The following is a 13,709-nucleotide window of genomic DNA, read 5'->3' on the forward strand; positions in this document are numbered from 1 at the left end:
AAGAAGCCTACGAATAACTATGCACAACGACTTAAACTGTAGGAAAAGCAGATGCCACGCTCAGATTCGTTGGAAGAATGTTAATGAAATGTAACTCATCCATGAAAGAAGTGGCTTGTCGCGTCTGGTTGCGCATTCGCTCAGTTCAACTTGCCGGAACTCCTGTATCTGTGCGATCTGTTCTCACGGTCGAGAGAAGGCGACCTTCAACATTGTCCTGAAAATTATGCAACTTCGTTGCAACCTGTTCTGCACTTGTATGCAATCAGCTGCTGGAGATGTTCTGGAATGACATTTCACTGTGGGTGGGAGGGGGAGGGTAGAGCACATGGTCGGCGTATAAGTAGAGGAGGGGCGGGTGGCCCACTTCCTTCCTACCCCGCTGAATGATGAGTGTGGCGCTCGCCGCCTGCGTGGTGCTGGTCTCGCTGTCTGCCGGGCTGCTGGCAGTCGCGGCGTGCCTGTGGGCAACCCGCCGTCGAACGTCGATCCCAGGACCCCCGACACTGCCGCTGCTGGGAAACGCGCTCGTCTTCTACAAGCTGCCCGTATTGTGGGACCGCCTCGCGGAGCTGCACAGTCGCTACGGGGACATCTTCAGGTTAGTTAGGCGTCTTGTACTCTGGCGCACTACCGAGCTAGGTGGTGCAGCCGTTAGCACACTGGACGACTGTTTAAAAGCCGCGCCCGGTCGGCCTGATTTAGATTTTTCGTGATTTCCCTAAATCGTTTCTGGCGAATGCCTGGATGATTCTTTTGAAAGGGCACGGCCGACTCCCTTCCCCATCCTTCGCTAATCGGATGGTACCGATTACCTCACTGTTTGGTCCCCTCCCGCAAATCATCCATCCATCTGGAGCACTGCTGGGACCCAATACTACGTCTCCGTTTACGTCTACGTGTCCATTATTACCTTGCAGTCCAAAATTAAGTGTCTAGCAGAGGATTCATATAACCATCTTAAAGTTATTTCTCTACCGTTCCCCTCTTGAACACCGCGCGGAAAAAACGAACACGTAAATTTTTCTGTGCGAGCTCTGGTTTGTCTTGCATTTTTGTGATGATCTGGGGTTGTCAACAAAATACTTGCACACACTTAGGAGAAAGATAGTTATTGAAATTTTATGGGGACATCCTGTCGCAACTAAAAACACCTTTGTTTTAATCATAGACACCCCAATTCAAATATCATTTCCGGGGCGCTCTCTCCCCTAAATCATCACGGTAGTACATAATGAACTTTTCGATGTCCCCCGTCGATCAAATCTGATGCGGATTCCACACCGCATAGCAATACTCCAGAAGATGACGTACAAGCATAGCGTAGGCAGTCACTTTAGAAGACCTCTTATACACTGAAGAGCCAAAGAAACTGGTACATCACCGGCCGGTGTGGCCGAGGGGTTCTAGGCGCTTCAGTCTGGACCCGCGCGACCACTACGGTCGCACGTTCGAATCCTGCCTCGGGCATGGATGTGCGTGATGTCCTTAGGTTAGTTAGGTTTAAGTAGTTCTAAGTTCTAGGGGACTGATGACCTCAGATGTTAAGTCCGATAGTGCTCAGAGCCATTTGAACCAAACTGGTACATCTGCCTAAAATCATGTAGCGCCCCCGCGAGCAGCAGAAGTGCTGAAACACGACGTGGTATGAACTCGACTAATGTCTGAAGTAGTGCTGGAGGAAACTGACGCAATAAATCCTGCAGGACTGTTCATCAATCCGTAAGAGTACGAGGGGTTGGGAACTGACATGGTGAATCCTGCGGGGCTGTCTATAAATCCGTTAGAAGTCTCTTCTGAACAGCACGTTGCAAGGCAACCCAGATACGCTCAATGATATTCATGTCTGCGGAGTTTAGTGGCCAGCGGAAGTGTCTAATCCCAGAATATTTCTGGAACAATTCTGTAGTACGTCTGGACCTGTGGGGTGCGACAGTGTCCTGCTGGAGTTTCCCAAGTCCGTCGGAATCCACAACAGGCATGAATGGATGCAGGTGAGCAGACAGAATGCTTACGTACGTGTAACCTGTCAGCTTCGTATCTAGACGTATCAGGGGTCCCGTATCACTCCAACTCCAAATGCTCCACACCATTACAGAACATCCACCAGCTTGAACAGCCACTTGGTGACATGCAGGGTCCATGGATTCATGAGGTTGTCTTCATACCCGTACAAATCCATCCGTTCGATACAATTTGAAATGAGACTCGTCCGTCCAGGCAACACGTTCCCAGTCATCAACAGTCCAATGTCGTGTTGAAGGGCCCAATCGAGGCGTAAAGCCTTGTGTCGTGCACTCATCAAGGGTATACGAGTGAGCCTTTCGCTCTGAAATCCCATATTGATGATTTTCCGTTGAATGGTTCGCACGCTGACAGTTATTGATGGCCCAGCACTGAAATCTGCAGCAGTTTGCGGAAGAGTGGCACTTCTGTCACGTTGAACGATTCTCTTCAGTCGTCGTTGGTCCCGTTCTTGCAGGACCTTTTTTCGGCCGCTGTAACGCTTCCGCTCGGGCGTACGTTAACTCTTTAAAGCCTGTACTATGGTAAGTTGACGGGCTTCACCTTATAAGAAAGGATTTTAGTAAATATATTGACTGCGTGTACCTGAATGGAGGCAAAATCAGACTTACACCCACTCAGTGACAACAATGATACGTCAAGCAAGTCTAAAGTGCAACTATACGTTAGAATGGACAAGAAACATACACAGCTGATGCTACCAATTGTTAATAATACGGTCGCCAGCCTAATTAGGCATTAACTGAGTTTCTTCCCTGTACAAGAGGAAGTACGTTCAAGCATAACAACACGTAGTAACATTGCATTATATGGTAAATTTTAGAATCAGAAAAATCTACTGAACTAATATTTTCACTTTCTGTACTAATTTGGACAAGCTATAAATACACAACATTACACTATAATGATTACTACAAACTGCGTTTTGTCTATTGATCCTACTGAAATCGAGCATAGGTTACCCTAGAAATAGCACTTTTGAAACACACATACCATGTCAATTTTAAGAAGGATAAAACACTGATAAATTTAGGTTTTATATTGACTTTAACTTTGTTGGTCAAATCAGTTCAGTACACTTCAAAATTCAAATGAATAGAAAAGAAAAAGGGGGGGGGGGGAGACCCTGAAACTGTAATGATCACTGTAGTAAAGTTTGATTATTGAAAGTATTAAGTATTCAAGATTTACAATATATGATTTACCACTCTTTTTGTCTTATTTCCTGCTCATTTAACTACCGTTATTTTTGTCTCAATTTAAATAAACTTCATTACTAACCCAATTTCAACATTATCTTCCAACTTTGTCATACCTATATTATTCGTCCAGTATTTCATTAACAACAAAGTTCTTTAAACATCATTCTAACATAGATAGGTCTGCTGGTAATTATTATTAACATAAACTTTGAATCTTCATCTTGGGATACTCGGATTGCACAACATGTGGAACGGACCCTGTCTAGGTTAGTTGTGAGGATAATTAATTGATAGGACAGTTCTGGTAAAATTTAAGTTGTTATTGAACAGTATGTAGCAAAAGTAACACTGGCCCACACGAATACAGTACTAAAAGTTTCAACCTGTTCTTATCGATGAGGCGGACGGCAGGCGGCGAGATGGCGAGACACAAAGCACACATGCAATTACAGCAATGGCTCATGAAATATCGGCACTTTACTTCTTCATAGCGTCGCAGTTCTTTTCCATTTAGTGCCTATGGAATACTGCCATGCTGTATAGACGTCGGAAACAGCGCATCCGAGGCTCAACGAAACCACTTTTTCCAGGATAGCCTCCTCGATCCAACACGTGTTTCTCAGATCGATGCACAACTCCGACTAACTCTGCTGAGCCCGTTATGCTGTACCGCGCCCGTGTGCATTTTCCTGCGCTCGCCTGCCTCCACCTTTTCCCGCTCCCCTACAGACAGGGTATTCACCAAAGGTTTTACATTCCACATATTCTAATACATTGCCTACGTATGGACCAGGCGTACAAATACAACTTTCACATCTTACAATAGTTTCAACATTAGGTACACTTCCCTTCAATTACAACATGCTTGAAATTTGACATAAATATTAAAATTTACATCGAAAATGGTTTATAGCTTCTTCAACATAATGGTATGAAACAAAAAATAAATGAAATCAGAACATCGATTATACTAATTTATTGAAATTCAGAAGAAAAAAATTTATTACATATACAGTAGGATAACGTTAGTGTTGTTACACATGCCCCTGTTTCCATTAAATTTCACTAAGTGCAAATTTGATGAGAACACTGAACTTTATATTTATACAGTGGTTCTGAATCTTTGTGTGCTTGTCCTATCAAAAAAAAATTTATACCACAAACTTCCTTTCACTCACTTTACATAAGTTTATAATTTTTTAACATATCAAGAATATTTAGCTATCGTTTGCTTAAGTGCCTTTAGCACAGTCCAACCTCCAATCACAACATTAATTAAGTAGCAAATTACTCATCATTGTTAAAGTCCTCAGACAAATAAAACCAAATTTGGAACACAAACACTTATTTACAAAAGCAAATACAAATATCTATATATACTATAAAACAATTTGTTGCTGCTTGTATTGAATGGCATTCCATTTCCTTATTTACTAAAAAAACACACACAATAATATACACACATTTGCTGCCTATTATTCAGATTTGGGCAGTCCTTTTCACCTCATATTGTCACGTCTCCTATATCACACTTACAATTCTCCTTTGACTATTTATCTGCCCTCTTTGGTGTTTGGCAGTCCTTTATATTATGGCTCATACACTGCCCATTTTCATTTTTGACAGTCCTATCTTTTATCTGGCTGACAGCATTTATCCTTTCTTTTCAGCCCTTTTTTCTCCATACCTCTTTACATTTATAGTACAATTGGTAATCTGAAACTCACATAATTACATTAGTACACTGATATTGGTCTACCTAAGTTACAAAGGTTTGTTACATTTGGCATAAATTAGCTTCAGCATAATATACAGCATATTTACTGTAAATTGTTTTCTGATTGTACTTAGTTCACTCACTTCTAGGAACATACAGTTTCAGGTCCACAACATTTCTTACACCAAAAGGTCTTTTAGATTTTGGGTAGATCAGGTAGTAAGCATTATCATGTGGAATGTTCTGTATCACATACAGTCCATTATAAATATATTTAAATTTGGAAATTTCATGGTTCAGTTCACTAGATTTTTCGTGGGTTTTTAAAAGAACATAATCTCCAATTTTAAATTTTGAAACTTTCAGATTTTTATCATGTCATTTAGACCTAGATTCATCCTTTTGCTTTGCCCTTTTTCTGACCAATTCTTTCTTTTGACTCATCCCCGAGCTTGTACAAGGCGGAAACTCTAGTTTTTCTACAATTAAACTTTTACTTCTGCTGCCTAACAAAATTTCTTCCAGTGGGAACCCAGTAGTTTCATGATGTAAGGTGTTCATGACAGTCTCAAAGTCCGATATAAACTTGCCCCAGGCCCTATGGTTATGACTGCAGTACGTTCTACACAATCTCCCGATTTCTCGCATGTACCTTTCAACCGGGTTGCTAGCAGGATGATAAGCTGAGATATATTTAACCTCCACACCATTTTGCTCCATTCCTTCTTTCCAAATTTTGGATATGAACTGGGTTCCATTGTCAGATAGTACTGCCTTGGGTTTCCCGATGGTTCTGAAGTATTCAACCATCCTACTAAATACAGCTTTCGCTGTTGCCCTTTTCAAGGGGTATAATTTCACAAACTTTGAGAATACTTCCAAAATTACTAAAATATATGCACAATTTCCCGAAGTCTTTGGGAGGGGACCATATAAATCTACCGATAATAATTCTAGGGTGTCTTCAGGTAATGTACTTTGCATTGGACCTCTACTAGTTCTGTTCGGTACTTTGGCCCTTTGACAGACATCACACGATTTAATTCGTTCCTTTACCCTCTTACTGACACTACCAGCAATCACTACTACATTATTCAATTTATCCAAACATTTCTTTGGACCACTATGCCCCAATGCTAAATGAAAATAGTCTATGACCTCGGTATCGAACTGGTGTGGCCAACATACTCTCCATTTCTCAGTGGCTAAATCTTTCCTCCTATATAAAATGCCTTTAAAGATTTTGTAATACTTCTTAATTTGAGGATACTGCACACTGTCAAAATTTACTTTCACAGATTTCCATGTCGGATCCTCATTTTGATGGTATCTCATATTTTTACATATTCGTTCAATTTTCCTTTTTCCTGAAACCTCTTTCATATACCTTATCTGAAAAGTACCCTCTTCACCATTTTCATTGGGCACTTCACTCATACCCTTAGGCAATCGAGATAACACATCTGCCACATAATTCTCAGTACCCTTAACATAGCAAATCTCGTAATCAAATTGTTGCAGGTACAAAGCCCAATGAGTTAACCTGCCATTAAGTAAATGACAATCTTTAAGAAAAGTTAAAGCTTTGTGGTCAGTATGTATGATGAGCTTATGGCCCCACAAATAAGTTCTGAATTTCTTTAACCCCCATATAATGGCTAAAGCTTCCTTTTCTGATATAGTGTAGTTTCTCTCGTATTTTGTTAGAGTTCTACTTGCAAATGCGATAGTCCTGTGATCGATTTCTTTGCCATCACAGATTTCTTGGAAAACTTCTATACCAATTCCATAGGCACTGCTGTCAGTACTCATATGAAAAGGTTTTGACAGTATGGGGTGATGCAAAATATTGTCATTCAAAAGTTCACCTTTTAATTTTTCAAAATCTCTCGTGCACCCTTCGGTCCACACAAAAGCACTATTTTTCTTCAGTAGATTATTCAGATGAGAACTATTAAAAACTTGCCCCTTGACGAATTTTCTATAGAACCCACATAAACCCAAAAAGGCTTTCAACTGTTTTCTATTTCTAGGAGCTGGACATCCTGCTATTGCATTTAACTTTTCTGGGTCCTTGCCAATACCGGTAGTAGTAATAATGTGCCCCAGAAACTTTATTTCCGACTTCACAAATTCACATTTCTTCCACTTAAGCGTCATGCCACCTGCTTGTAGAGCAACAAAAACTTTCTGCAATAATTCACAATGCTCTTGCCATTCTTCTGTGGCAATCAGTAAATCATCTACATAAATGGTTAGTCGGGAACTCAATTCTCTCCCTAATACAAAGTCCAGTGCCCTAATAAATACTGCCACCGAAGTGCTAAGCCCAAATGGTACTACTTTATACTGATAGCATTTCCCGGCAAATAGAAAAGCGGTATATTTACGGGATTCTTTGCTCAAAGGAATTTGCCAGTATCCGGCGGTCATGTCCAGACTGGTTAAATACTTCACGTTATAAAATTTTTGGAGCATTTCGTCCAGATTTTCAGGTCTGTCTATTTCCTTTTTTACAATTTTGTTCAAAGTCCTGGCGTCAATAACTACTCTTACTCCCCCATCCCTTTTGTTCACGATGATAAGGGGACTATTATATTCGCTGTTACTCCGTTCGATAACACCCCATTCTATCATTTTATCTATTTCCACGTGCACAGCCTGCCTCTTTGATATGGGTATCGAAAACGGTCTTACAAAGAAAGGTTTATGCTCTATTGTCTCAATCTGGTATTCAAAGTTCTTAACTAGGCCAGGTTTGACCGAAAATACGGTGCTGTTACTTTCTAAAACATCAAGCAATTCTGTTTTCTGTTCGGGAGATATTTCCTTCAAATTTTCCACCATTTCTTTAAAATCATGCCCTTGCTTGTCACTCTCATTTATTAACCTCTGGACATGGTACACCTCATACTTGTTTGTCAAACCATCATTCCCTTGGTCAATCTCCAACAATAAAGAATCAATTTCTGATTCGAACACCTTCCAAATGGTTCAAATGGCTCTGAGCACTATGGGGCTTAACATCTATGGTCATCAGTCCCCTAGAACTTAGAACTACTTAATCCTAACTAACCTAAGAACAGCACACAAAACCCAGCCATCACGAGGCAGAGAAAATCCCTGACCCCCCTGGGAATCGAACCCGGGAACCCGGGCGTGGGAAGCGAGAACGCTACTGCAGAACACCTTCCCATATTCCTCAAATTTTACTTCTAAATTCCTAGATGCACTATCAATTTTGATCACTTCCTGGCTACAATCAACAATAACCTTTTCTTTATCCAACCAATCTATTCCCAGAATCATTTCAGTACTCAAGTCTGGCACAACCAAAAAATCGTGTTCAAAGTTTTGTCCTTTTATACTAAATTCAACCAAAATCTGGCTCTTTACCGGCTTGCTAGTCTTGCCAGTAGCACCAACAATTTTTACACCCGTCACTGACATAATTACTATTCCAGGCTCATCACAAATGTGTTCGAAAAACGACTGGGATATTGCGCTTATCTGAGATCCAGTATCAAGAAGTACCTGCAATTTCACATTATAAATTTCAACTGGTATGACAGTTTATTTCATCGTCGAATATTTTTCATTGTTGTGTTCTTCCCTAAGCAAATCCGGGTCGACGATAACATCGTCCCAAGATATGCTTTTAACATTCACCCCACCTATATCTGGCGGTTTCTTTGGTTCTGGGAGTTCAAAGTCATTAATTACTTGAACTCTTTGTAAAATAGACCCTGAGTCGTCAGGTGGCTCTTTCTTTCTTTGTTCAGTTTCAACATCTGGATTTGGTTTTGAAACTTCGTCATCCTTAGGTATAATATCGCAATTAACTGCATCCCCATTATTTTCACCAGTACCAAAATATTCGTCATCTGAACTATCGTCAGAATCCGACCATTCTGGATCGCTTTCAGGTTCTAACATAAAAGCTTTTCTGAGACAGGCACTAAGTTCTTCCTCTGCATTTTCGTCAGGCTTTGATTTTAACTCAGTATCCTCTTTCGGCAAAACGGCCTCATTATCAGCTTCACTCACATCTACAGTTACTTCATATTTCGTGTAATCCTCATGGACTTCAATTACTTTTAGGTAATTACCTGCCTCTTCCTCACGGTGCCTTTCGGTAGCAGCTCGTACTGTTGGCGGATCGTTAACAGAAGTTACTTCTTCGTCAATGCTTAGGATTTCATCCTCCAATTCCTTCCTATCTTTAACCTTCGTCCTATTGGCAGCACGCGTACTCAGCGCGGCGCTGTTTACTCTCTCCTCTTCAAATTTGGGCCACGTCACTTTATCGACGTCCCTATTATCTCCTTTTTCACTAATCAACTTCCTTGCCTCATACTCCTTCTTAAAATCCTCCCACTCACATTGCTTGAGGCCCTTGTACAGATCGTCGATCTGCACACACCAATCAGTTACTTCTGCTAGTTCTTTCTCGCCAATTACTTTATTGCTAACACTGCTAACCGCACCTATCTGTGTATCCACTGTTTCATCTACTATTTCCTTCGCCACGGAATTACTACTCGTAATGTATTCACCAGTTATTACGGCAGTGCTCTTATCTAATGCTGCCGCATTGCTAGCGGCTTCTCTCTGAACAGGTGTTCTGCTAGGCTGGGCCATTGCCCTCTGATGCTCCACTCGCCTGTTAACATGTATCGCTCTGCGCGGCGAAGATGACTCATTGCTCGCACCTGACGCTCGTTTCGCAACAACACATAGCGTCGTTCCATGCCTGTCTCTAGCCTGTCTCATAACATTACTGTCAGTTCGGTACTTTTTCTTAAATCGGGGCCGATATGTACTGTCCGCTTCCGTTTGGCCCGCAACGTTCGCGGAAATCAGTTTCCCGCATCGTTATTATTTTGTGCAGTGTACCCTCTACCGCGACCTATATAACTTCCTCTTCCTCTTCCTCTGCCTCTTCCTCTCTGTATCATATTGACGCGAATTCCATCGCCGTCATTTCTTTCGTCACTATTATGATTATTTCTGTTGCCAAAATTCTGATAATTGGCACGACTTTCGCGCCAGTGGTCTTCGTCTTCCACCCTTTCGAGAAATGCTTGGAAGCTACGATGGTTGCTTCCCACATATATCTTTGAATCTTCTGGAAGCGTTTTATATAGCTCCCATATAATTTCTGAATCGGATCTTCTCCCTCTTAAATGCGTCAACTTTCGGTACCAATATTCGCAGAAATCTTTAAAACAATTCCTGCCCCTGTTATCATGAAGTTTGGCCATGATAAAATCGCGCCACAAATGGTCCTGTTTTTGTTCGGACCAATATTCTTCCGTAAATTTTTGCTTAAACTCTTCGAACGTCATTCGTTCGGTATTCAAATTAATTCCCCAGCGCTTAGCGTCACCTGCTAAGGCGCTAATTACTACGTTTATCTTTACCTGATCAGACAAGTGTTCAGGAAATATTCTCTCGCAATTTTTGATGAAATCTAACGGATGCCATCCGTTATGTTTCTTGGCGGGATCGAATCGTTCCTCACCTTCCAATAGCTTCGTCAGTGGTGTGCCATTACAGACGACACCAGGCCTATCTTTAATTTTACCCTCAAGATCGAAAATTATGCCTTGAATTTTCGTTGTATTTTGTTCACACTTTAGTACACATCCTGTCACCTTTTCGCCTAATTCTCTTTCCGTGTCTGAAACTGCCTTTTTCAACTGTGATATTCCGTGTTGACATTCGTTTACGATCTCAGTTTTAATACCGAAAACTTTTTCGTCTACTTTCGTTTCAACTAGAGGCTCTACTTTCTCTTGGATGTTGAGAATTTCAACATCAAACCTACTGTTAATTTTGTCAATTTCCCCCTGCATAGTATCCATATTTTTGTTAATTGTGTCAATTTCAAATTTCATAGTATTTACCACAGAACTTAAATTACCAACTTTTTGTTCTACCTGTTCTATTTGTTTACTAATTTTAATTCCTTGTTCTTTGACCTGTGCTTTAATCTGATTACTTTGTGTTTTAAGCTGCTCATCGACGTGTGTTTTAAGCTGACTAACCTGTATTTTAAGCTGATCATTTTGTGTTTTGAGCTGCTCTGCAACGTGTGTTTAAGTTGATCACTCTGTCCTGCAATTTGTTTAGTTAATTGTTCAAATAAATCGTTCATGCTTAAAATTTTCACACTGTTTTGTTCTACGGAATCGGTGTGTTCCGATCCTACTTCAAAAGTTTCTTTCGGTTCTTTCTTTATCTGTGGTGAATCAAACATGTCAGTGGATTCATTCACGTACCCACTATCATCTACAAAGTCGTCCCCTACTTCTTGTTTTATCCCTTGCTGTGTTCGAGGCAATCTCGACATTTCAATTTGTTCATTAACATGTTCGTGATACTGTATATACGCCAATTGCCTTTCGCTAACGCCATCTGTTATCTGGCCGCGTAAACTCCTGCTATTGCCATGCGCCTCTTCCATTATGCTCGGCACATCTACTCTGTCTAATTTCCTGTCCATACTGAATGCAAATTACACCACACTACCGTACTTGACGTTCACTGCTATTTATTTTACTGAATAATATTGCAATTCGTGCCACTGGACATCCACTGCTCGGTATTCACATTAATTTGTGACCGATAACAACTGGATGTCCTGTCACGGTCGCCACTTGTAACGCTTCCGCTCGGGCGTACGTTAACTCTTTAAAGCCTGTACTATGGTAAGTTGACGGGCTTCACCTTATAAGAAAGGATTTTAGTAAATATGTTGACTGTGTGTACCTGAATGGAGGCAAAATCAGACTTACACCCACTCAGTAACAACAATGATACGTCAAGCAAGTCTAAAGTGCAACTATACGTTAGAATGGACAAGAAACATACACAGCTGATGCTACCAATTGTTAATAATACGGTCGCCAGCCTAATTAGGCATTAACTGAGTTTCTTCCCTGTACAAGAGGAAGTACGTTCAAGCATAACAACACGTAGTAACATTGCATTATATGGTAAATTTTAGAATCAGAAAAATCAACTGAACTAATATTTTCACTTTCTGTACTAATTTGGACAAGCTATAAATACACAACATTACACTATAATGATTACTACAAACTGCATTTTGTCTATTGATCCTACTGAAATCGGGCATAGGTTACCCTAGAAATAGCACTTTTGAAACACACATACAATGTCAATTTTAAGAAGGATAAAACACTGATAAAGTTAGGTTTTATATTGACTTTAACTTTGTTGGTCAAATCAGTTCAGTACACTTCAGAATTCAAATGAATAGAAAAGAAAAAGGGGGGGGGGAGACCCTGAAACTGTAATGATCACTGTAGTAAAGTTTGATTATTGAAAGTATTAAGTATTCAAGATTTACAATATATGATTTACCACTCTTTTTGTCTTATTTCCTGCTCATTTAACTACCGTTATTTTTGTCTCAATTTAAATAAACTTCATTACTAACCCAATTTCAACATTATCTTCCAACTTTGTCATACCTATATTATTCGTCCAGTATTTCATTAACAACAAAGTTCTTTAAACATCATTCTAACATAGGTCTGCTGGTAATTATTATTAACATAAACTTTGAATCTTCATCTTGGGATACTCGGATTGCACAACATGTGGAACGGACCCTGTCTAGTTTAGTTGTGAGGATAATTAATTGATAGGACAGTTCTGGTAAAATTTAAGTTGTTATTGAACAGTATGTAGCAAAAGTAACACTGGTCCACACGAATACAGTACTAAAAGTTTCAACCTGTTCTTATCGATGAGGCGGACAGCAGGCGGCGATATGGCGAGACACAAAGCACACATGCAATTACAGCAATGGCTCATGAAATATCGGCACTTTACTTCTTCATAGCGTCGCAGTTCTTTTCCATTTAGTGCCTATGGAATATTGCCATGCTGTAAAGACGTCGGAAACAGCGCATCCGAGGCTCAATGAAACCACTTTTTCCAGGATAGCCTCCTCGATCCAACACGTGTTTCTCAGATCGATGCACAACTCCGACTAACTCTGCTGAGCCCGTTATGCCGTACCGCGCCTGTGTGCATTTTCCTGCGCTTGCCTGCCTCCACCTTTTCCTGCTCCCCTACAGACAGGGTATTCACCAAAGGTTTTACATTCCACATATTCTAATACATTGCCTAAATATGGACCAGGCGTACAAATACAACTTTCACATCTTACAATAGTTTTAACATTAGGTACACTTCCCTTCGATTACAACATTGCTTGAAATTTGACAAATATTAAAATCTACATCGAAAATGGTTTATAGCTTCTTCAACATAATGGTATGAAACAAAAAATAAATGAAATCAGAACATCGATTATACTAATTTATTGAAATTCAGAAGAAAAAAATTTATTACATATACAGTAGGATAACGTTAGTGTTGTTACACCGCAGTGACGTCGGAGATTTGATGTTTTAGCGGATTCCTGATATTCACGGTAAACTTGTGAAATGGTCGTATGGGAAAATCCGCACTTCATCGCTACCTCGGAAATATTGCGTCCCATCGCTCTTGCGCCGACTACAGCACCACGTTCAGACTCGCTTAAATTTTGATAACCAGTCATCGTAGCAGCAGTAACCGATCCAACAACTGTGCCAGACACTTGTTGTCTTACAGAGGCGTTGCCCACCACAGCGCCGTATTCTGCCTGTTTAGATATCGCTGTATTTGAATACGCATGCCTACACCAGTTTCTTTGGCGCTCCATTGTATTATCTCAGCGTTCT

General features: G+C 40.5%; 1 protein-coding gene across 1 annotated transcript in view; it reads left to right on the forward strand.

Annotated features, from left to right (window-relative positions):
• Positions 1-389: 389 nt before the first annotated feature.
• The window catches only part of LOC126088471 (cytochrome P450 4C1-like), a 172,707-nt gene continuing 159,387 nt past the window's right edge, over positions 390-13,709 (forward strand). The window contains exon 1 of the mRNA XM_049906613.1: positions 390-601. Coding sequence (XP_049762570.1) covers positions 390-601 — 212 coding nt within the window. The remainder of the gene's footprint in view (positions 602-13,709) is intronic.

Source organism: Schistocerca cancellata, chromosome 6, assembly GCF_023864275.1.
Source record: "Schistocerca cancellata isolate TAMUIC-IGC-003103 chromosome 6, iqSchCanc2.1, whole genome shotgun sequence".
Taxonomy (NCBI): domain Eukaryota; kingdom Metazoa; phylum Arthropoda; class Insecta; order Orthoptera; family Acrididae; genus Schistocerca; species Schistocerca cancellata.